The 26421-nt window shown below is 53.6% G+C and overlaps 1 protein-coding gene across 5 annotated transcripts in view; it reads right to left on the bottom strand.

The window, feature by feature from the left end:
• The window catches only part of LOC122547435 (disintegrin and metalloproteinase domain-containing protein 10-like), a 169509-nt gene that overhangs the window by 128113 nt on the left and 14975 nt on the right, over positions 1–26421 (bottom strand). For all 5 annotated transcript variants that reach the window (XM_087976254.1, XM_087976252.1, XM_087976255.1 and 2 more), the window contains exon 3: positions 3823–3941. In XM_087976254.1, the coding sequence (XP_087832380.1) occupies positions 3823–3941 (119 nt within the window). The remainder of the gene's footprint in view (positions 1–3822; positions 3942–26421) is intronic.

Below are 26421 nucleotides of genomic sequence, written 5' to 3'. Positions count from 1 at the left end.
CTGGTGAGGGTTCAGAAAAGATTTACCAGGATGTTGCTGGGAATGGAGGGTTTGAGTTATAAGGGTAAGCTGGGGAGGCTGAGGCTTTTTCCACTGGAGCGTAGGAAGGTGAGGGGTGACCTTATAGAGGTTTATAAAATCAGGAGGAGCAAAGATGAGGTGAATGACAAGGGACTTTTCATTAGGGTGGGGGATTTCAAAACGAGGGGGGCATACTTTTAAGCTGAGAGGAAAAATGTTAAGAAGGACAGGAGGGGCAACGTTTTTACACAGAGAGTGACTGGTGTGTGGAATGAACTGCCAGAGGAAGTGGTGGATGCAGGTACAGTTACAGCATTTAAAAGGTGTTCGGACAGTAGGTGAATGGGAAAAGGTTTGGAGGGAGATGGGCCAAACGCAGGCAGTGGGACTAGCTTAGTTTGGGAACATGGTCAGCGTGGACTAATTGGATCGAAGGGTCTGTTTCTGGGCTGTATGACACTGTGACCTCAATGGACTGCTCCTCCACTCTTAGTGCATTCTAGCTCTGACCCACTAGCTGTGTGTCACATCATCTTTGCTTGTTTTGTCACTGAGCTTCAGTCTGTGTTTTCTCAATCCTTCCACCATAGAGTCATGGAGATGTACAGCTTGGAAACAGACCCGTCCATGCTGACCAGATATCCTAACCCAATCTAGTCCCACCTCCCAGCACCCGGCCCATATCCCTCCAAACCCTTCCTATTTATATACCCATCCAAATGCCTCTTAAATATTGCAATTGTACCAGCCTCCACCACATCCTCTGGCAGCTCATTCCATACACGTACCACCCTCTGTGTGAAAAAGTTGCTCCTTAGGTCTCTTTTATATCTTGGCTGAGGGGTGGCCTTGTGGAGATTTACAGAATAATGAGGGGCATGGATAGGATAAATAGACAAGGTCTTTTCCCTGGGGTTAGCGAGTCCAAAACTAGAGGGCATAGGTTTAGGGTGAGAGGGGAAAGACATAAAAGTGATCTGTGGGTCCCTTTAAGAGAGCAGACCTTGCTGCAGGCTGTCCCTCTCATTGTTGGGGCCAGCTGCTCTTTGTTGCTCTGGCAACTGTTCAAAATATCTGATACTTATACCCCAAAACATCAGATCATTTCATTGGTTTAATGTTGTCAAAACATTTTGTTTTCAAATTCGATTGGATTTTGGTAACTTGGGGCATAATTTAAACTGATTCAACATTTAAAAGGCATCTGGATGGGTATATGAATAGGAAGGTTTGGAGGGATATGGGCCGGGTGCTGGCAGGTGGGACTAGATTGGGTTGGGATAGACGGGTCGGCATGGACGGGTTGGACCGAAGGGCCGTACATCTCTGTGACTGACTCTGTGATCGGCCAAATTCAAATTTGTTTTTGTATCCTGGCAACACAGCTCTTTGCGAGTTGTTTCAATGCACCGTGACATTTTAAATTTTCCAGCACTTTCCGCGTTTCTCTCAGTCCTTGCTAAGATTTTCAACTCTCTTCAAGATACAGTGCACCCGCATCTTCCTAACCAGGCGGAGGCTGTTCCATCCTTCTCACGGGGAGAGTCACGGTTTGTGACAGCCCTCTGAAAGGCACGGGAACTTGGGAAACCTTGCATGTGATCAGATTGTAACAAATTGGGTGCTTGTCAGGATTTGAAGGAGTTAAGTTGTCATTTTGAAAATTTTTTTAAAAAAAACATTGCAAAATTATTTCTTCAGTTTGCACTGCTGTGGGTTAGAAATGTTAGATCGCAAAATTAGAGGCAGCTACTTGTGAGGATTTAAAAGGGGCGGCACAGTGGCTCAGTGGTTAACACTGCTGCCTCACAGCACCAGGGTCCCAGGTTCGATTCCAGCCTCGGGTGACTGTCTGTGTGGAGTTTGCACGTGCTCCCCGTGTCTGCCTGGGTTTCCTCGGGGTGCTCCAGTTTCCTCCCACAGTCCAAAGATGTGAACGTCAGGCGAATTGGCTGACCTGTGGCACTGAGGTAGATTCCCTCCCCCTGAACCAGGAGGCCTGGGCTCAAAACCCATCCGTTCCACAGATGCGTTATAGCGTCTCTGAACAGGTTGATGAGGAAAATTGGTTAATTTTATTTCTGCAAGGCATTCGATAAGGTTCCCCACGGTAGGCTATTGTACAAAATGCGGAGGAATGGGATTGTGGGAGATGTAGCAGTTTGGATCAGTAATTGGCTTGCTGAAAGAAGACAGAGGGTGGTGGTTGATGGGAAATGTTAATCCTGGAGTTCAGTTACTAGCGGTGTACTGCAAGGGTCGGTGTTGGGTCCACTGCTGTTCGTCATTTTTATTAACAACCTGGATGAGGGCGTAGAAGGGTGGATTAGTAAATTCACAGACAACACTAAGGTTGGTGGAGTTGTGGATAGTGACGAAGGATGTTGTAGGTTACAGAGATACATAGGTAAGCTGCAGAGCTGGGCTGAGAGGTGGCAAATGGAGTTTAATGCGGACAAGTGTGAGGTGATACACTTTGGTCGAAGTAACCTGAATGCAAAGTACTGGGCTAATGGTAAGATTCTTGGTCGTGTAGGTGAGCAGAGAGATCTCGGTGTCCAGGTACACAGATCCTTGAAAGTTGCCACCCAAGTTGACAGGGTTGTTAGGAAGGCATACAGTGTGATAGCCTTTATTAATAGAGGGATCGAGTTCCGGAACCAGGAGGTTTTGTACAGCTGCACTTGGAGTATTGTGTACAGTTCTGGTCACCGCATTATAAGAAGGATGTGGAAGCTTTGGAAAGGGTGCAGAGGAGATTTACGAGGATGTTGCCTGGTATGGAGGGAAGGTCTTACAAGGAAAGGCTGAGGAACTTGAGGCTGTTTTCATTAGAGAGAAGGTTGAGAGGTGACTTAATAGAGACATGTAAGATAATCAGAGGGTTCGATAGGGTGGACAGGGAGAGCCTTTTTCCAAGAATGGTGACGGCGAGCACGAGGGGGCATAGCTTTAAATTGAGGGGTGATAGATATAGGACAGATGTCAGAGGTAGTTTCTTTACTCAGAGAGTAGTAAGGGTATGGAATGCTTTGTCTGCAATGGTAGTAGATTCGCCAAGTTTAAGTGCATTTAAGTCATCATTGGACAGGCATATGGACGTACATGGAATAGTGTAGGTGGGATGGGCTTCAGATTGGTATGACAGGGCGGCGCAACATCGAGGGCCGAAGGGCCTGTACTGCGCTGTAATGTTCTATAATGTTAGGTGCATTAGTCAGAAGGAAATGTGTCTGATGGGTTATTCTTCAGAGGGTCAGTGTGGACTGGTTGGGCCGAAGGGCCTGTTTCCATGCTGTAGGGAATCTAATCTAAATCTAAATGGTTAAATAATCGACAAAGCTCATTAAGATGAGGGAAGGGTAGGAGAGGCAGAGCCGCAGAGGGATGTATTCAGGCTCTGCAGAAACAGCCATGGCTGCTGGATTGTGGGAAATGCCCAATAAAGTCTAAACATTTTAAAAGACGCATGAGGGAAAAGGGAGACAGAGGGCGAGGTTGACAGGAATAATGGAATGGGGCTCAAGTGGAGCATAATTGAGAGCATTGGGTGTTTGGGGTAAATGGCTTGTTTGTATGTTTTTTACCCTCTGTATTATAATAGTTAATGCCTTCACATGATTATCCATCCCTGATAAACCACTGAAATTAACTCGGTTAATTTTAGTAGTGAAAAGAGGAACGGTGAATGTACGAAGTGCTCCCTCAGTATGAGCCTGTGTGTTGGCATCATGAACAACAGAGAAGAGCTGTAATGGATGAAGCCACAGTCAGTCAAGGAGTGTAAACCAACCGAGTTACCTTGTAGATGCCCAGAGTACAGGTGAGAGAGGTCAGCATTTTCCAGGCCGTGTTCAGTTTTAATTCTGAAATCTCCTGTGAACGTGCTTGAATCTCTTTTCAGTCGAAGGCGAAATTGCCTGGAATAGAAATAAAAGACTTGCTCGCTGTCAGACGGCGACTCTGTGACAGTGAACCTCACTGTTAGGTACAAGTCTGTGTGGTTGGTGGAACTGCAGAGGGCTCTCTTGGGTATTAGTGGAGGTGGTTATCCAGAACTCAGGCCTTTGAACCATCTCAACACATCTGATAGGCTGCACAATGGGCAAACTGTCACCTCAAAACCCCAGGGACTAAGGGTCACAGAGCACATGAAATCGGAGCAGAGGGAGACCGTTTGGCCCCTCAGGCCTCCTACACTCTTCGGTGTGATCGTGGTTGACCTGTTTATGTTTCAAATTCCACGTTCCCATCTACTTCCCCGTGATCTTCAACTCCCCCGACCAAGAATCTACCCCCTCTGTCTTAAAAATATTAACCCCATCTCCCAGCTTTTCTGAGGCACAGAGTTCCAAAGTTGCAAACCTCTCTCAGAAAAGATCATTCTCATCACCTCTGTTCTGAAAGGTCAGCCCAGGGCTCCCTCGATCTGATCGACATGAGGCAAAATTCTTTCCACACCCACCTTGATAAAACCAGTCAGGATCTTTGACACTTTAATGAGGTCACACCTCACTCTAAGCTCCAGTGGAAATGAGTGCAGTTTGTTCTACCTTCCCTCATAAGACAAGCCATTAATCCACGTATCAGTATGAACGTATTTATACCCTTCATTAAATATGGAGCCAAAACTGCTCCATGGTCTCAGCAGTGCCCTGTATGTTCCCATCTCCGATGACCTCCAGCATCTGTAGTCCTCGCATTCTCGTGTATATCACATCCTAACCTTTAACTCACTCTCCTCAATCTAACCTTTGTTTTTAGCCTCAGTGTTGTTCTGGTGAATCGGCGCTGCTCCCCATTCTGACCTTGTACCCAGACCCCCAGTCCCTGACTAACATGCCCTTGCACTGGGAGGTCAGGTAAAGATCACAGGCAACACAGGATGCTCAGTCTGAAAGGGAGAAGAGCCAATCATTCCCACGGTCTATCCCGCTGGATATAGAAAGATCAGTCTCCGGACTGAACCAAGCTGAAAGGTTGGGTTAACAGGTGAAGGTTCCTTCTATAAAAGGTAAAACCTTCCACAATGTCACTGGAGCTGAATTGTGAAGTTAATTTAAACAATCCTTCTTGGAATTCTCATCACTCTGGAGCAATCCAACCTTTCTCCAAATATAACATTCCGTCTGGCAACAGCCAGGCCACTTCAAAGGAACCATCCCTCATCCTTCCCCTTCAGCTGGACCCTGACCCTGACCCTGATTCTGACCCTGACGTTGTGAAAGGCTTGAGTCACATTCCGAGCCCGGAGCTGTTTCCCGATATATCTGAGGAAACAGCACAATGTCACTGCTCAGTTCCTCACTTTCCTTTCAACTGGACTGAAACCACATCAGTGAGCCAGCCGGCCGGCTTGGAATCTCCCCATTCTCTTCAGTGACATTCAGTAATATTTCAGTATTTTCAGGAATATATCAGTAATATTTCAGTATTCAGTAATATTCAGTAATGTTTCTGCTTTCTGGCCGAGGGGAAAAGAAATCAAACAAGCTCCAACAGTCACTGCGGTTTCAGACCTCAGTCCCAGAAACCCACACACCCAGAAACCCACACACCCAGAAACCCACACACCCAGAAGCCCACACACCCAGAAACCCACACACCCAGAAACCCACACACCCAGAAATCCACACACGTAGAGACCCACACACTCAGAGACCCACACACCCAGAAACCCACACACCCAGAAACCCATACACCCAGAGACCCACACACTCAGAGACCCACACAATCAGAGACCCACACACCCAGTAACCCACACACTCAGAGACCCACATACCCAGTAACCCACACACCCAGAAAACCACACACCCAGAACCTCACACACCCAGATGTCCACGCACAAAGAAACCCACACACCCAGAAACCCACACACCTAGAAACTCACACACCCAGATGTCCACGCACACAGAAACCCACACACCCAGAAACCCACACACCTAGAAACTCACACACCCAGATGTCCACGCACACAGAAACCCACACACCCAGATGTCCACGCACACAGAAACCCACACACCCAGAAACCCACACACCCAGAAACCCACACACCCAGAAACCGACACATCCAGGAACCCACACAACCAGAAACCCACAGATCCAAAAACTCACATATTCAGGAACCCACACACTCAGAGATACACACACACCCAGAAACCCACACACTCAGAGATACACACACCCAGAAACCGACACTCCCAGGAACCCACACACCCAGAAACCCACACACCCAGAGACCCACACTCCCAGAATTCCACACACCCAGAAACCCACATACCCAGAAACCCATACACCCAGAAACCCACACTCCCAGAAACCCACACACCCAGAAACCCACATACCCAGAAACCCACACTCCCAGAAACCCACACACCCAGCAACCCACACACCCAGCGACCCACACGCCCAGAGACCCACACGCCCAGAAACCCACACGCCCAGAAACCCACATACCCAGAAACCCATTCACCCAGAAACCCACACACCGAGAAACCCACACACCCAGAAACCCACACACCGAGAAACCCACACACCCAGAAACCCACACACCCAGAAACCCACACACCTAGAAACCCACACACCCAGAAACCCACACGCCCAGAAACCCACACGCCCAGAAACCCACATACTCAGAAACGCACTCCCCCAGAAACCCACACACTGATAAACCCACACACCCAGATACCCACACACCCAGAAACCCACACACCCAGAAACCCACACGCCCAGAAACCCACACGCCCAGAGACCCACACGCCCAGAAACCCACACGCCCAGAAACCCACACACCCAGAAACCCACACACCCAGAAACCCACATACCCAGAAACCCACACACCCAGAAACCCACACACCTAGAAACCCACGCACCCAGAAACCCACATACCCAGAAACACACTCACCCAGAAACCCACACACCGAGAAAACCACACGCCCAGAAACCCACACACCCAGAAACCCACACACCCAGAAACCCACACACCCAGAAACCCACACACCTAGAAACCCACACACCCAGATACCCACTCACCCAGAAACTCACACACCGAGAAACCCACACACCCAGAAACCAGGTCCTGCAGTAACCCACAAACCCAGATACCCAGATACCCAGAAACCCACACACCCAGAAACCCACGCACCCAGAAATCCACACACCCAGATACCCACACACCCAGATACCCACACACCCCAAAACCCACACACCCAGAAACCCACACACCCAGATACACACACACCCAGAAACCCACACACCCAAAACCCACACACCCAGAAACCCACACACCCAGAAATCCACACACCCAGAAATCCACACACGTAGAGACCCACACACTCAGAGACCCACACACCCAGAAACCCACACACCCAGAAACCCATACACCCAGAGACCCACACACCCAGAAACCCACACACCCAGAATTCCACACACCCAGAAACCCACACACCCAGAAACCCACATACCCAGAAAGCCACACTCCCAGAAACACACACACCCAGCGACCCACACACCCAGCGACCCACACACCTAGAAACCCACACACCCAGAAACCCACACTCCCAGAAACCCACACTCCCAGAAACCCACAGACCCAGAAACCCACATACCCAGAAAGCCACACTCCCAGAAACCCACACACCCAGAAACCCACATACCCAGAAAGCCACACTCCCAGAAACACACACACCCAGCGACCCACACACCCAGCGACCCACACACCTAGAAACCCACACACCCAGAAACCCACACTCCCAGAAACCCACACTCCCAGAAACCCACAGACCCAGAAACCCACATACCCAGAAACCCACACACCCAGAAACCCACACTCCCAGAAACCCACAGACCCAGAAACCCACATACCCAGAAAGCCACACTCCCAGAAACACACACACCCAGCGACCCACACACCCAGCGACCCACACACCTAGAAACCCACACACCCAGAAACCCACACGCCCAGAGACCCACACGCCCAGAAACCCATACGCCCAGAAACCCACATACCCAGAAACCCATTCACCCAGAAACCCACACACCGAGAAACCCACACACCCAGAAACCCACACACCCAGAAACCCACACACCCAGAGACCAACACACCCAGAAACCCACACACCCAGAAACCCACACACCCAGATACCCACATGCCCAGAAACCCACACGCCCAGAAACCCACATACTCAGAAACCCACTCACCCAGAAACCCACACACTGATAAACCCACACACCCAGATACCCACACACCCAGAAACCCACACACCCAGAAACCCACACACCCAGAAACCCTCACATCCAGAAAGCCACACACCCAGACACCAACACACCCAGAAACCCACACACCTAGAAACCCACACACCTAGAAACCCACATACCCAGAAACCCACACGCCCAGAGACCCACACGCCCAGAAACCCACACGCCCAGAAACCCACACGCCCAGAAACCCACACACCCAGAAACCCACATACCCAGAAACCCACACACCTAGAAACCCACACACACAGAAACCCACACACGTAGAAATCCACGCGCCCAGAAGCCCACATACCCAGAAACACACTCACCCAGAAACCCACACACCGAGAAACCCACACGCCCAGAAACCCACACACCCAGAAACCCACACACCCAGAAACCCACACACCTAGAAACCCACACGCCCAGAAACCCACACGCCCAGAAACCCACACGCCCAGAAACCCACACACCCAGAAACCCACATACCCAGAAACCCACACACCTAGAAACCCACACACACAGAAACCCACACACGTAGAAATCCACACGCCCAGAAGCCCACATACCCAGAAACACACTCACCCAGAAACCCACACACCGAGAAACCCACACGCCCAGAAACACACATACCCAGAAACCCACTCCCTCAGAAACCCACACACTGATAAAACACACACCCAGAAACCCACATGCCCAGAGACCCACACTCCCAAATACCCACACACCCAGAAACCCACACACCCAGAAACCAACACACCCAGCAACCCACATTCCCCGAGACCCAGACACCCCAAAACCCACACACCCAGAAACCCACACACCCAGCGACCCACACACGCAGAAACTCGCACACCCAAAACCCACACACCCAGATACCCACTCACCCAGAAACTCACACACCGAGAAACGCACACACCCAGAGACCCACACACCCAAAAACCCACACACCCAGAAACCAACACACCCAGAAACCCACACACCCAGAAACCCACAAACCCAGAAACCAGGTCCTGCAGTAACCCACAAACCCAGATACCCAGACACCCAGAAACCCACACACCCAAAAACCCACACACCCAGAAATCCACACACCCAGAAATCCACACACCCAGATACCCACACACCCCAAAACCCACACACCCAGAAATCCACACACCCAGAAACCCACACACACAGAAACCCACACACCCAGAAGCCCACGCACCCAGAAACCCACACACCCACAAACCCACGCACCCAGATACCCACACACCCAGATACCCACACACCCAGAAACCCACACACCCAGAAACCCACACACCCAGAAACCAACACACCAAGAAACCCACACACCCAGAAACCCACACACCCAGAAATCCACACACCCAGAAACCCACTCACCCAGAAACCCACACACCTAGAAACTCACACACTGAGAAACCCACTCCCAGAATTCCACACACCCAGAAACCCACACACCCAGATACCCACACACCCAGAATTCCACACACCCAGAAACCCACACACCCAGAAACCCACCCATCCAGAAACCCACACGCCCAGAGACCCACACGCCCAGAAACCCACACACCCAGAAACCCACAAACCTAGAAACCCACACACCCAGATACCCACTCACCCAGAAACTCACACACCGAGAAACCCACACACCCAGAAACCAGGTCCTGCAGTAACCCACAAACCCAGATACCCAGATACCCAGAAACCCACACACCCAGAAACCCACGCACCCAGAAATCCACACACCCAGATACCCACACACCCAGATACCCACACACCCCAAAACCCACACACCCAGAAACCCACACACCCAGATACACACACACCCAGAAACCCACACACCCAAAACCCACACACCCAGAAACCCACACACCCAGAAATCCACACACCCAGAAATCCACACACGTAGAGACCCACACACTCAGAGACCCACACACCCAGAAACCCACACACCCAGAAACCCATACACCCAGAGACCCACACACCCAGAAACCCACACACCCAGAATTCCACACACCCAGAAACCCACATACCCAGAAACCCACACACCCAGAAACCCACACTCCCAGAAACCCACAGACCCAGAAACCCACATACCCAGAAAGCCACACTCCCAGAAACACACACACCCAGCGACCCACACACCCAGCGACCCACACACCTAGAAACCCACACACCCAGAAACCCACACGCCCAGAGACCCACACGCCCAGAAACCCATACGCCCAGAAACCCACATACCCAGAAACCCATTCACCCAGAAACCCACACACCGAGAAACCCACACACCCAGAAACCCACACACCCAGAAACCCACACACCCAGAGACCAACACACCCAGAAACCCACACACCCAGAAACCCACACACCCAGATACCCACACGCCCAGAAACCCACACGCCCAGAAACCCACATACTCAGAAACCCACTCACCCAGAAACCCACACACTGATAAACCCACACACCCAGATACCCACACACCCAGAAACCCACACACCCAGAAACCCACACACCCAGAAACCCTCACATCCAGAAAGCCACACACCCAGAAACCAACACACCCAGAAACCCACACACCTAGAAACCCACACACCTAGAAACCCACATACCCAGAAACCCACACGCCCAGAGACCCACACGCCCAGAAACCCACACGCCCAGAAACCCACACGCCCAGAAACCCACACACCCAGAAACCCACATACCCAGAAACCCACACACCTAGAAACCCACACACACAGAAACCCACACACGTAGAAATCCACGCGCCCAGAAGCCCACATACCCAGAAACACACTCACCCAGAAACCCACACACCGAGAAACCCACACGCCCAGAAACCCACACACCCAGAAACCCACACACCCAGAAACCCACACACCTAGAAACCCACACGCCCAGAAACCCACACGCCCAGAAACCCACACGCCCAGAAACCCACACACCCAGAAACCCACATACCCAGAAACCCACACACCTAGAAACCCACACACACAGAAACCCACACACGTAGAAATCCACACGCCCAGAAGCCCACATACCCAGAAACACGCTCACCCAGAAACCCACACACCGAGAAACCCACACGCCCAGAAACACACATACCCAGAAACCCACTCCCTCAGAAACCCACACACTGATAAAACACACACCCAGAAACCCACATGCCCAGAGACCCACACTCCCAAATACCCACACACCCAGAAACCCACACACCCAGAAACCAACACACCCAGCAACCCACATTCCCCGAGACCCAGACACCCCAAAACCCACACACCCAGAAACCCACACACCCAGCGACCCACTCACCCAGAAACTCACACACCGAGAAACGCACACACCCAGAGACCCACACACCCAAAAACCCACACACCCAAAAACCCACACACCCAGAAATCCACACACCCAGAAATCCACACACCCAGATACCCACACACCCCGAAATCCACACACCCAGAAACCCACACACACAGAAACCCACACACCCAGAAGCCCACGCACCCAGAAACCCACACACCCAGAAACCCACGCACCCAGATACCCACACACCCAGATACCCACACACCCAGAAACCCACACACCCAGAAACCCACACACCCAGAAACCAACACACCAAGAAACCCACACACCCAGAAACCCACACACCCAGAAATCCACGCACCCAGATACCCACACACACAGAAACCCACACACCTAGAAACTCACACACTGAGAAACCCACATACCCAGAATTCCACACACCCAGAATTCCACACACCCAGAAACCCACTCACCCAGAAACCCACACACCTAGAAACTCACACACTGAGAAACCCACTCCCAGAATTCCACACACCCAGAAACCCACACACCCAGATACCCACACACCCAGAATTCCACACACCCAGAAACCCACACACCCACAAACCCACCCATCCAGAAACCCACACGCCCAGAGACCCACACGCCCAGAAACTCACACGCCCAGAAACCCACATACCGAGAAACCCACACACCGAGAAACCCACACACCGAGAAACCCACACACCCAGAAACCCACACGCCCAGAAACCCACATGCCCAGAAACCCACACACCCAGAAACCCTCACACCCAGAAACCCACTCCCCCAGAAACTCACACACCCAGAAACCCACACACCTAGAAACCCACACACCCAGAAACCCACACACCCAGAAACCCACACACCCAGATACCCACACACCCAGATACCCACACATCCAGCAACCCACATTCCCCGAGACCCACACACCGAGAAACCCACACACCCAGAGACCCACACACCCCAAAAACCCACACACCCTGATACCCACTTACCCAGAAACTCACACACCGAGAAACCCACACACCCAGAATTCCACACACCCAGAAACCCACACATCCAGCGACCCACACACCCAGAAACCCACACAGCCAGCGACCCACACACCCAGAAATGCACACACCTAGAAACCCACACACCCAGAAACCCATGCACCCAGAAACCCACACACCCAGAAACCCACTCACCCAGAAACCCACACACCCAGAAACCCACACACCCAGATACCCACACGCCCAGAAACCCACACGCCCAGAAACCCACATGCCCAGAAACCCACACACCGAGAAACCCACCCATCCAGAAACACACACGCCCAGAGACCCACACACCCAGAAACCCACACGCCCATAAACCCACATGCCCAGAGACCCACACACCCATGAAACCCTCACACTCAGAAACCCACTCCCCCAGAAACTCACACACCCAGAAACCCACACACCTAGAAACCCACACACCCAGAAACCCACACACCCAGAAACCCACACACCGAGAAACCCACACACCCAGAAACCCACACACCCAGAGACCCACACGCCCAGAAACCCACACGCCCAGAAACCCACATACCCAGACACCCACTCACCCAGAAACCCACACACCCAGATACTCACACACCCAGATACCCACACACCCAGCAACCCACATTCCCTGAGACCCACACACCCCAAAACCGGCACACCCTGATACCCACTCACCCAGAAACTCACACACCGAGAAACCCACACACACAGATACCCACACACCTAGAAACCCACGCACCCAGAATTCCACACACCCAGAAACCCACACACCTAGAAACCCACACACCCAGAAACCCACACACCCAGAAACTCACACACCGAGAAACCCACACACACAGATACCCACACACCCAGAAACCCACACACCCAGAAACCCACACACCCAGATACCCACACACCCAGATACCCACACACCCAGAAACCCACACACCCAGAAACCCACGCACCCAGAAACCCACGCACCCAGAAACGCACACACCCAGAAATCCACGCACCCAGATAACCACACACCTAGAAACCCACACACATTGAAGCCCACACACCCAGAGACCCACACGCCCAGAAACCCACACGCCCAGAAACCCACATACACCTAGAAACCCACGCGCCCAGAAACCCACACACCCAGAAACACACTCACCCAGAAACCCACACACCGAGAAACCCACACGCCCAGAAACACACACACCCAGAAACCCACACACCCAGAAACCCACATACCCAGAAACCCACTCCCCCAGAAACCCACACACTGATAAAACACACACCCAGAAACCCACATGCCCAGAGACCCACACGCCCAAAAACCCACACACCCAGAAACCCACACAACTAGAAACCCACTCACCCAGAAACCCACACGCCCAGAAACCCACACGCCCAGAATCCCACACACCCAGGAGCCCACACACCGAGAAACCCACACACCCAGAAACCAACACACCCAGCAACCCACATTCCCCGAGACCCATACACCCCAAAACCCACACACCCAGAAACCCACACACCCAGCGACCCACATACCCAGAAACTCGCACACCCAAAACCCACACACCCAGATACCCACTCACCCAGAAACTCACACACCCAAAAACCCACACACCCAGAAACCAACACACCCAGAAACCCACACACCCAGAAACCAACACACCCAGAAACCCACACACCCAGAAACCCACACACACAGAAACTCACACACCGAGAAACCCACACACACAGATACCCACACACCCAGAAACCCACACACCCAGAAACCCACACACCCAGATACGCACACACCCAGAAACCCACACACCCAGAAACCCACGCACCCAGAAACCCACGCACCCAGAAACGCACACACCCAGAAATCCACGCACCCAGATACCCACACACCCAGATACCCACACACCCAGAAAGCCACACACCCAGAAATCCACACACCCAGATACCCACACACCCTGAAACCCACACACCTAGAAATCCACACACCCAGATACCCACACACCCAGAAATCCACACACCCAGAAACCACACACCTAGAAAACCACCCATCCAGAAACCCACACGCCCAGAGACCCACACGCCCAGAAACCCACACGCCCAGAAACCCACATGCCCAGAAACCCACATACCCAGAAACCCACTCACCCAGAAACCCACACACCGAGAAACCCACACACCCAGATACCCACACACCCAGAAACCCACACGCCCAGAAACCCACATGCCCAGAAACCCACATGCCCAGAAACCCACACACTGAGAAACCCACACACCTAGATACCCACACACCCAGAAACCCACACGACCCAAACCTCACACACCGAGAAACCCACACACCCAGATACCCACACACATTCAGAAACCCACACACCTAGAAACCCACGCACCCAGAAACCCACACACCCAGAATTCCACACACCCAGAAACCCACACATCCAGCGACCCACACACCCAGAAACCCACACAGCCAGCGACCCACACACCCAGAAATGCACACAACTAGAAACCCACACACCCAGAAACCCATGCACCCAGAAACCCACACACCCAGAAATCCACGCACCCAGAAACCCACACACCTAGAAACCCACACACCCAGAAACCCACACACCTAGACACCCACCCACCCAGAAACCCACACACCCAGAAATCCACACACCCAGAAACCCACACACCTAGATACCCACACACCCAGAAACCCACACGACCCAAACCTCACACACCGAGAAACCCACACACCCAGATACCCACACACCCAGAAATCCACACACCCAGAAACCCACACGCCCAGAAACCCACATGCCCAGAAACCCACATGCCCAGAAACCCACACGCCCAGAAACCCACACACCCAGAAACCGAAACACCAAGAAACCCACACACCCAGAAACCCACTCACCCAGAAACTCACACACCCAGAAACCCACACACACAGAAACCCACACACCCAGAAACCCACACACCCAGAAACCCACACACCTAGAAACCCACACACCCAGAAGCCCACACACCCAGAGACCCACACGCCCAGAAACCCACACGCCCAGAAACCCACATACACCTAGAAACCCACGCGCCCAGAAACCCACATACCCAGAAACACACTCACACAGAAACCCACACACCCAGAAACCCACACACCCAGAAACCAACACACCTAGAAACTCACACACATTGAAGCCCACACACCCAGAGACCCACACGCCCAGAAACCCACACGCCCAGAAACCCACATACACCTAGAAACCCACGCGCCCAGAAACCTACACACCCAGAAACACACTCACCCAGAAACCCACACACCGAGAAACCCACACGCCCAGAAACACACACACCCAGAAACCCACACACCCAGAAACCCACACACCTAGAAACCCACACACCCAGAAACACACACACCCAGAAACACACATACCCAGAAACCCACTCCCCCAGAAACCCACACAATGATAAAACACACACCCAGAAACCCACATGCCCAGAGACCCACACGCCCAAAAACACACACACCCAGAAACCCACACAACTAGAAACCCACACACCCAGAAACCCACACGCCCAGAGACCCACACGCCCAGAAACCCACACGCCCAGAATCCCACACACCCAGGAGCCTACACACCGAGAAACCCACACACCCAGAAACCAACACACCTAGCAACCCACATTCCCCGAGACCCATACACCCCAAAACCCACACACCCAGAAACCCACACACCCAGCGACCCACATACCCAGAAACTCGCACACCCAAAACCCACACACCCAGATACCCACTCACCCAGAAACTCACACACCCAAAAACCCACACACCCAGAAACCAACACACCCAGAAACCCACACACCCAGAAACCAACACACCCAGAAACCCACACACCCAGAAACCCACACACCCAGAAACCAACACACCGAGAAACCCACACACACAGATACCCACACACCCAGAAACCCACACACCCAGAAACCCACACACCCAGATACCCACACACCCAGAAACCCACACACCCAGAATCCCACGCACCCAGAAACCCACGCACCCAGAAACCCACACACCCAGAAACCCACACACCCAGAAATCCACGCACCCAGATACCCACACACCCAAATACCCACACACCCAGAAACCCACACACCCAGAAATCCACACACCCAGATACCCACACACCCTGAAACCCACACACCTAGAAATCCACACACCCAGATACCCACACACCCAGAAATCCACGCACCCAGGTACCCACACACCCAGAAACCCACACACCTAGAAACCCACCCATCCAGAAACCCACACGCCCAGAGACCCACACGCCCAGAAACCCACATGCCCAGAAACCCACATACCCAGAAACCCACTCACCCAGAAACCCACACACCGAGAAACCCACACGCCCAGAAACCCACATGCCCAGAAACCCACACACTGAGAAACCCACACACCTAGATACCCACACACCCAGAAACCCACACGCCCCAAACCTCACACACCGAGAAACCCACACACCCAGATACCCACACACCCAGAAACCCACACACCTAGAAACCCACGCACCCAGAAACCCACACACCCAGAAACCCACACACCCAGAATTCCACACACCCAGAAACCCACACATCCAGCGACCCACACACCCAGAAACCCACACAGCCAGCGACCCACACACCCAGATACCCATACACCCTGAAACCCACACACCCAGAAATGCACACACCTAGAAACCCACACACCCAGAAACCCATGCACCCAGAAACCCACACACCCAGAAACCCACGCACCCAGAAGCCCACACACCCAGAAATCCACACACCCAGAAACCCACACACCTAGAAACCCACCCACCCAGAAACCCACACACCCAGAGACCCACACGCCCAGAAACCCACACACCCAGATACCCACACACCCAGAAATCCACGCACCCAGAAACCCACATGCCCAGAGACCCACACGCCCAGAAACCCACATGCCCAGAAACCCACATATCCAGAAACCCACTCACCCAGAAACCCACACACCGAGAAACCCACACACCCAGATACCCACACACCCAGAAACCGACACGCCCAGAAACCCACATGCCCAGAAATCCACACACCGAGAAACCCACACACCCAGATACCCACACACCGAGAAACCCACACGCCCAGAAACCCACACACCCAGAAACCGAAACACCAAGAAACCCACACACCCAGAAACCCACTCACCCAGAAACTCACACACCCAGAAACCCACACACACAGAAACCCACACACCCAGAAACCCACACACCCAGAAACCCACACACCTAGAAACCCACACACCCAGAAGCCCACACACCCAGAGACCCACACGCCCAGAAACCCACACGCCCAGAAACCCACATACACCTAGAAACCCACGCGCCCAGAAACCCACATACCCAGAAACACACTCACCCAGAAACCCACACACCGAGAAACCCACACGCCCAGAAACCCACACACCCAGAAACCCACACACCCAGAAACACACACACCCAGAAACACATATACCCAGAAACCCACTCCCCCAGAAACCCACACACTGATAAAACACACACCCAGAAACCCACATGCCCAGAGAACCACACGCCCAAAATCCCACACACCCAGAAACCCACATACACCTAGAAACCCACGCGCCCAGAAACCTACACACCCAGAAACACACTCACCCAGAAACCCACACACCGAGAAACCCACACGCCCAGAAACACACACACCCAGAAACCCACACACCCAGAAACCCACACACCTAGAAACCCACACACCCAGAAACACACACACCCAGAAACACACATACCCAGAAACCCACTCCCCCAGAAACCCACACACTGATAAAACACACACCCAGAAACCCACATGCCCAGAGACCCACACGCCCAAAAACACACACACCCAGAAACCCACACAACTAGAAACCCACACACCCAGAAACCCACACGCCCAGAGACCCACATGCCCAGAAACCCACACGCCCAGAATCCCACACACCCAGGAGCCCACACACCGAGAAACCCACACACCCAGAAACCAACACACCTAGCAACCCACATTCCCCGAGACCCATACACCCCAAAACCCACACACCCAGAAACCCACACACCCAGCGACCCACATACCCAGAAACTCGCACACCCAAAACCCACACACCCAGATACCCACTCACCCAGAAACTCACACACCCAAAAACCCACACACCCAGAAACCAACACACCCAGAAACCCACACACCCAGAAACCAACACACCCAGAAACCCACACACCCAGAAACCCACACACCCAGAAACCAACACACCGAGAAACCCACACACACAGATACCCACACACCCAGAAACCCACACACCCAGAAACCCACACACCCAGATACCCACACACCCAGAAACCCACACACCCAGAATCCCACGCACCCAGAAACCCACGCACCCAGAAACGCACACACCCAGAAATCCACGCACCCAGATACCCACACACCCAGATACCCACACACCCAGAAACCCACACACCCAGAAATCCACACACCCAGATACCCACACACCCTGAAACCCACACACCTAGAAATCCACACACCCAGATACCCACACACCCAGAAATCCACGCACCCAGGTACCCACACACCCAGAAACCCACACACCTAGAAACCCACCCATCCAGAAACCCACACGCCCAGAGACCCACACGCCCAGAAACCCACATGCCCAGAAACCCACATACCCAGAAACCCACTCACCCAGAAACCCACACACCGAGAAACCCACACACCCAGATACCCACACACCCAGAAACCCACACGCCCAGAAACCCACATGCCCAGAAACCCACACACTGAGAAACCCACACACCTAGATACCCACACACCCAGAAACCCACACGCCCCAAACCTCACACACCGAGAAACCCACACACCCAGATACCCACACACCCAGAAACCCACACACCTAGAAACCCACGCACCCAGAAACCCACACACCCAGAAACCCACACACCCAGAATTCCACACACCCAGAAACCCACACATCCAGCGACCCACACACCCCGAAACCCACACAGCCAGCGACCCACACACCCAGATACCCATACACCCTGAAACCCACACACCCAGAAATGCACACACCTAGAAACCCACACACCCAGAAACCCATGCACCCAGAAACCCACACACCCAGAAACCCACGCACCCAGAAACCCACACACCCAGAAATCCACACACCCAGAAACCCACACACCTAGAAACCCACCCACCCAGAAACCCACACACCCAGAGACCCACACGCCCAGAAACCCACACACCCAGATACCCACACACCCAGAAATCCACGCACCCAGAAACCCACATGCCCAGAGACCCACACGCCCAGAAACCCACACGCCCAGAAACCCACATATCCAGAAACCCACTCACCCAGAAACCCACACACCGAGAAACCCACACACCCAGATACCCACACACCCAGAAACCCACACGCCCAGAAACCCACATGCCCAGAAATCCACACACCGAGAAACCCACACACCCAGATACCCACACACCGAGAAACCCACACGCCCAGAAACCCACACACCCAGAAACCGAAACACCAAGAAACCCACACACCCAGAAACCCACTCACCCAGAAACTCACACACCCAGAAACCCACACACACAGAAACCCACACACCCAGAAACCCACACACCCAGAAACCCACACACCTAGAAACCCACACACCCAGAAGCCCACACACCCAGAGACCCACACGCCCAGAAACCCACACGCCCAGAAACCCACATACACCTAGAAACCCACGCGCCCAGAAACCCACATACCCAGAAACACACTCACCCAGAAACCCACACACCGAGAAACCCACACGCCCAGAAACCCACACACCCAGAAACCCACACACCCAGAAACACACACACCTAGAAACCCACACACCCAGAAACACATATACCCAGAAACCCACTCCCCCAGAAACCCACACACTGATAAAACACACACCCAGAAACCCACATGCCCAGAGAACCAGACGCCCAAAAACCCACACACCCAGAAACCCACACAACTAGAAACCCACACACCCAGAAACCCACACGCCCAGAGACCCACACGCCCAGAAACCCACACGCCCAGACTCCCACAGACCCAGGAACCCACACACCGAGAAACCCACACACCCAGAAACCAACACACCCAGCAACCCACATTCCCCGAGACCCATACACCCCAAAACCCACACACCCAGAAACCCACACACCCAGCGACCCACACACGCAGAAACTCGCACACCCAAAACCCACACACCCAGATACCCACTCACCCAGAAACTCACAACGAGAAACCCACACACCCAGAGACCCACACACCCAAAAACCCACACACCCACAAACCAACACACCCAGAAACCCACACACCCAGAAACCAACACACCCAGAAACCCACACACCCAGAAACCCACACACCCAGAAACCCACACACCCAGAAACCAACACACCCAGAAACCCACACACCCAGAAACCAACACACCCAGAAACCCACACACCCAGAAACCAACACACCCAGAAACCCACACACCTAGAAACCCACACACCTAGAAACCCACGCACCCAGAAACCCACACACACAGATACCCACTCACCCAGATACACACACACCTAGAAACCCACACACCCAGAAACCAACACACCCAGAAACCCACACACCTAGAAACCCACGCACCCAGAAACCCACACACCTAGAAACCCACACACCTAGAAACCCACGCACCCAGAAACCCACACACCCAGAAACCCACACACCCAGAAACCCACACACCCAGAGAACCACACACCCAGAAGCCCACGCACCCAGAAACCCACACGCCCAGAAACCCACACACCCAGAAATCCAAACACCCAGATACCCACACACCCAGAAATCCACGCACCCAGATACACACACACCCAGAAACCCACACACCGAGAAACCCACACACCCAGAAACCCACACACCCAGAGACCCACACGATCAGAAACCCACACACCCAGGAACCCACACACCCCAAAACCCACACACCCAGAAACCCACACACCCAGATACCCACTCACCCAGAAACTCACACACCGAGAAACCCACACACCCAGAGACCCACACACCCACAAACCAACACACCCAGAAACCCGCACACCCAGAAACCCACACTCCCAGAAACCCACACACCCAGATACCCACACACATTCAGAAACCCACACACCTAGAAACCCACACACCCAGATACCCACACACATTCAGAAACCCACACACCTAGAAACCCACGCACCCAGAAACCCACACACCCAGAATTCCACACACCCAGAAACCCACACATCCAGCGACCCACGCACCCAGAAACCCACACAGCCAGCGACCCACACACCCAGAAATGCACACAACTAGAAACCCCCACACCCAGAAACCCATGCACCCAGAAACCCACACACCCAGAAATCCACGCACCCAGAAACCCACACACCCAGAAACCCACACACCTAGACACCCACCCACCCAGAAACCCACACACCTAGAAACCCACCCACCCAGAAACCCACACACCCAGAGACCCACACGGCCAGAAACCCACACGCCCAGAAATCCACGCACCCAGATACCCACACACCCAGAGACCCACACGCCCAGAAACCCACACGCCCAGAAACCCACATATCCAGAAACCCACACACCCAGAAACCCACACGCCCAGAAACCCACATGCCCAGAAACCCACACACCGAGAAACCCACACACCCAGATAACCACACACCCAGAAACCCACATGCCCAGAAACCCACACACCCAGAAACCGAAACACCAAGAAATCCACACACCCAGAAACACACTCACCCAGAAACTCACACACCCAGAAACCCACACACCCAGAAACCCACACACCCAGAAACCCACACACCCAGAAACCCACACACCTAGAAACCCACACACCCAGAAGCCCACACACCCAGAGACCCACACGCCCAGAAACCCACACGCCCAGAAACCCACATACACCTAGAAACCCACGCGCCCAGAAACCCACATACCCAGAAACACACTCACACAGAAACCCACACACCCAGAAACCCACACACCCAGAAACCCACACACCTAGAAACCCACACACCCAGAAACACACACACCCAGAAACACACATACCCAGAAACCCACTCCCCCAGAAACCCACACACTGATAAAACACACACCCAGAAACCCACATGCCCAGAGACCCACACGCCCAAAAACACACACACCCAGAAACCCACACAACTAGAAACCCACACACCCAGAAACCCACACGCCCAGAGTCCCACACGCCCAGAAACCCACACGCCCAGAATCCCACACACCCAGGAGCCCACACACCGAGAAACCCACACACCCAGAAACCAACACACCTAGCAACCCACATTCCCCGAGACCCATACACCCCAAAACCCACACACCCAGAAACCCACACACCCAGCGACCCACATACCCAGAAACTCGCACACCCAAAACCCACACACCCAGATACCCACTCACCCAGAAACTCACACACCCAAAAACCCACACACCCAGAAACCAAAACACACAGAAACCCACACACCCAAAAACCAACACACCCAGAAACCCACACACCCAGAAACCCACACACCCAGAAACCAACACACCGAGAAACCCACACACACAGATACCCACACACCCAGAAACCCACACACCCAGAAACCCACACACCCAGATACCCACACACCCAGAAACCCACACACCCAGAAACCCACGCACCCAGAAACCCACGCACCCAGAAACGCACACACCCAGAAATCCACGCACCCAGACACCCACACACCCAGATACCCACACACCCAGAAACCCACACACCCAGAAATCCACACACCCAGATACCCACACACCCAGAAATCCACGTACCCAGGTACCCACACACCCAGAAACCCACACACCTAGATACCCACCCATCCAGAAACCCACACGCCCAGAGACCCACACGCCCAGAAACCCACATGCCCAGAAACCCACATACCCAGAAACCCACTCACCCAGAAACCCACACACCGAGAAACCCACACACCCAGATACCCACACACCCAGAAACCCACACGCCCAGAAACCCACATGCCCAGAAACCCACACACTGAGAAACCCACACACCTAGATACCCACACACCCAGAAACCCACACGCCCCAAACCTCACACACCGAGAAACCCACACACCCAGATACCCACACACCCAGAAACCCACACACCTAGAAACCCACGCACCCAGAAACCCACACACCCAGAATTCCACACACCCAGAAACCCACACATCCAGCGACCCACACACCCAGAAACCCACACAGCCAGCGACCCACACACCCAGATACCCAAACACACTGAAACCCACACACCCAGAAATGCACACACCTAGAAACCCACATACCCAGAAACCCATGCACCCAGAAACCCACACACCCAGAAACCCACGCACCCAGAAGCCCACACACCCAGAAATCCACACACCCAGAAACCCACACACCCAGAAACCCACCCACCCAGAAACCCACACACCCAGAGACCCACACGCCCAGAAACCCACACACCCAGAAACCCACGCACCCAGAAACCCACACACCCAGAAATCCACGCACCCAGATACCCACACACCCAGATACCCACACACCCAGAAATCCACGCACCCAGAAACCCACATGCCCAGAGACCCACACGCCCAGAAACCCACATGCCCAGAAACCCACATATCCAGAAACCCACTCACCCAGAAACCCACACACCGAGAAACCCACACACCCAGATACCCACACACCCAGAAACCCACACGCCCAGAAACCCACATGCCCAGAAACCCACACACCGAGAAACCCACACACCCAGATACCCACACACCCAGAAACCCACACGCCCAGTAACCCACACACCCAGAAACCGAAACACCAAGAAACCCACACACCCAGAAACCCACTCACCCAGAAACTCACACACCCAGAAACCCACACACACAGAAACCCACACACCCAGAAACCCACACACCCAGAAACCCACACACCTAGAAACCCACACACCCAGAAGCCCACACACCCAGAGACCCACACGCCCAGAAACCCACACGCCCAGAAACCCACATACACCTAGAAACCCACGCGCCCAGAAACCCACATACCCAGAAACACACTCACCCAGAAACCCACACACCGAGAAACCCACACGCCCAGAAACCCACACACCCAGAAATCCACACACCCAGAAACCCACACACCTAGAAACCCACACACCCAGAAACACACACACCTAGAAACCCACACACCCAGAAACACACACACCCAGAAACACATATACCCAGAAACCCACTCCCCCAGAAACCCACACACTGATAAAACACACACCCAGAAAACCACACGCCCAGAGACCCACACGCCCAGAAACCCACACGCCCAGACTCCCACAGACCCAGGAACCCACACACCGAGAAACCCACACACCCAGAAACCAACACACCCAGCAACCCACACACCCAGAAACCCACATAACCGGAAACCCACAGACCCAGAATCCCACGCACCCAGGAACCCACACACCCCAAAACCCACACACCCAGAAACCCACACACCCAGCGACCCACACACCCAGAAACTCGCACACCCAAAACCCACACACCCAGATACCCACTCACCCAGAAACTCACACACCGAGAAACCCACACACCCAGAGACCCACACACCCACAAACCAACACACCCAGAAACCCACACACCCAGAAACCCACACTCCCAGAAACCCACGCACCTAGAAACCCACACTCCCAGATACCCAGACACCCAGAAACCCACGCACCCAGAAACCCACACACCCAGAAATCCACACACCCAGATACCCACACACCCCAAAACCCACACACCCAGAAACCCACATACCCAGATACACACACACCCAGAAACCCACACACCCAAAACCCACACACCCAGAAACCAATACACCCAGAAACCCACGCACCCAGAAACCCACACACCCAGAAATCCACACACCCAGATACCCAAACACCCAGATACCCACACACCCAGATACCCACACACCGCAAAACCCACACACCCAGAAACCCACATACCCAGATACACACACACCTAGAAACCCACACACCCAAAACCCACACACCCAGAAACCCACACACCCAGATACACACACACCCAGAAACCCACACACCCAAAACCGACACACCCAGATACCCACTCACCCAGATACACACACACCTAGAAACCCACACACCTAGAAACTCACGCACCCAGAAACCCACACACCCAGAAACCCACACACCCAGAAACCCACACACCCAGAAACCCACACACCCAGAAGCCCACGCACCCAGAAGCCCACGCACCCAGAAATCCACACACCCAGAAATCCACGCACCCAGATACCCACACACCCAGATACCCACGCACCCAGAAACCCACACACCCAGAAACCCACACACCCAGAAATCCAAACACCCAGATACCCACACACCCAGAAATCCACGCACCCAGATACCCACACACCCAGAAACCCACACACCGAGAAACCCACACACCCAGAAACCCACACACCCCGAAACCCACACACCCAGAAACCCACGCACCCAGATACCCACATACCCAGAAACCCACACACCCAGAATTCCACACACCCAGAAACCCACACACCCAGAAACCCACACACCCAGATACCCACACACCCAGAATTCCACACACCCAGAAACCCACCCATCCAGAAACCCACACGCCCAGAGACCCACACGCCCAGAAACTCACACGCCCAGAAACTCACACACCCAGAAACCCACTCACCCAGAAACCCACACACCCCGAAACCCAC

Source organism: Chiloscyllium plagiosum, unplaced genomic scaffold (assembly GCF_037043375.1).
Source record: "Chiloscyllium plagiosum isolate Xiang-an unplaced genomic scaffold, Cpla_swu_hap1 HiC_scaffold_28, whole genome shotgun sequence".
NCBI lineage: Eukaryota > Metazoa > Chordata > Chondrichthyes > Orectolobiformes > Hemiscylliidae > Chiloscyllium > Chiloscyllium plagiosum.
The sequence above is the reverse complement of the archived record's forward strand: the minus strand, read 5'-3'. Positions and strand labels throughout refer to the sequence as shown.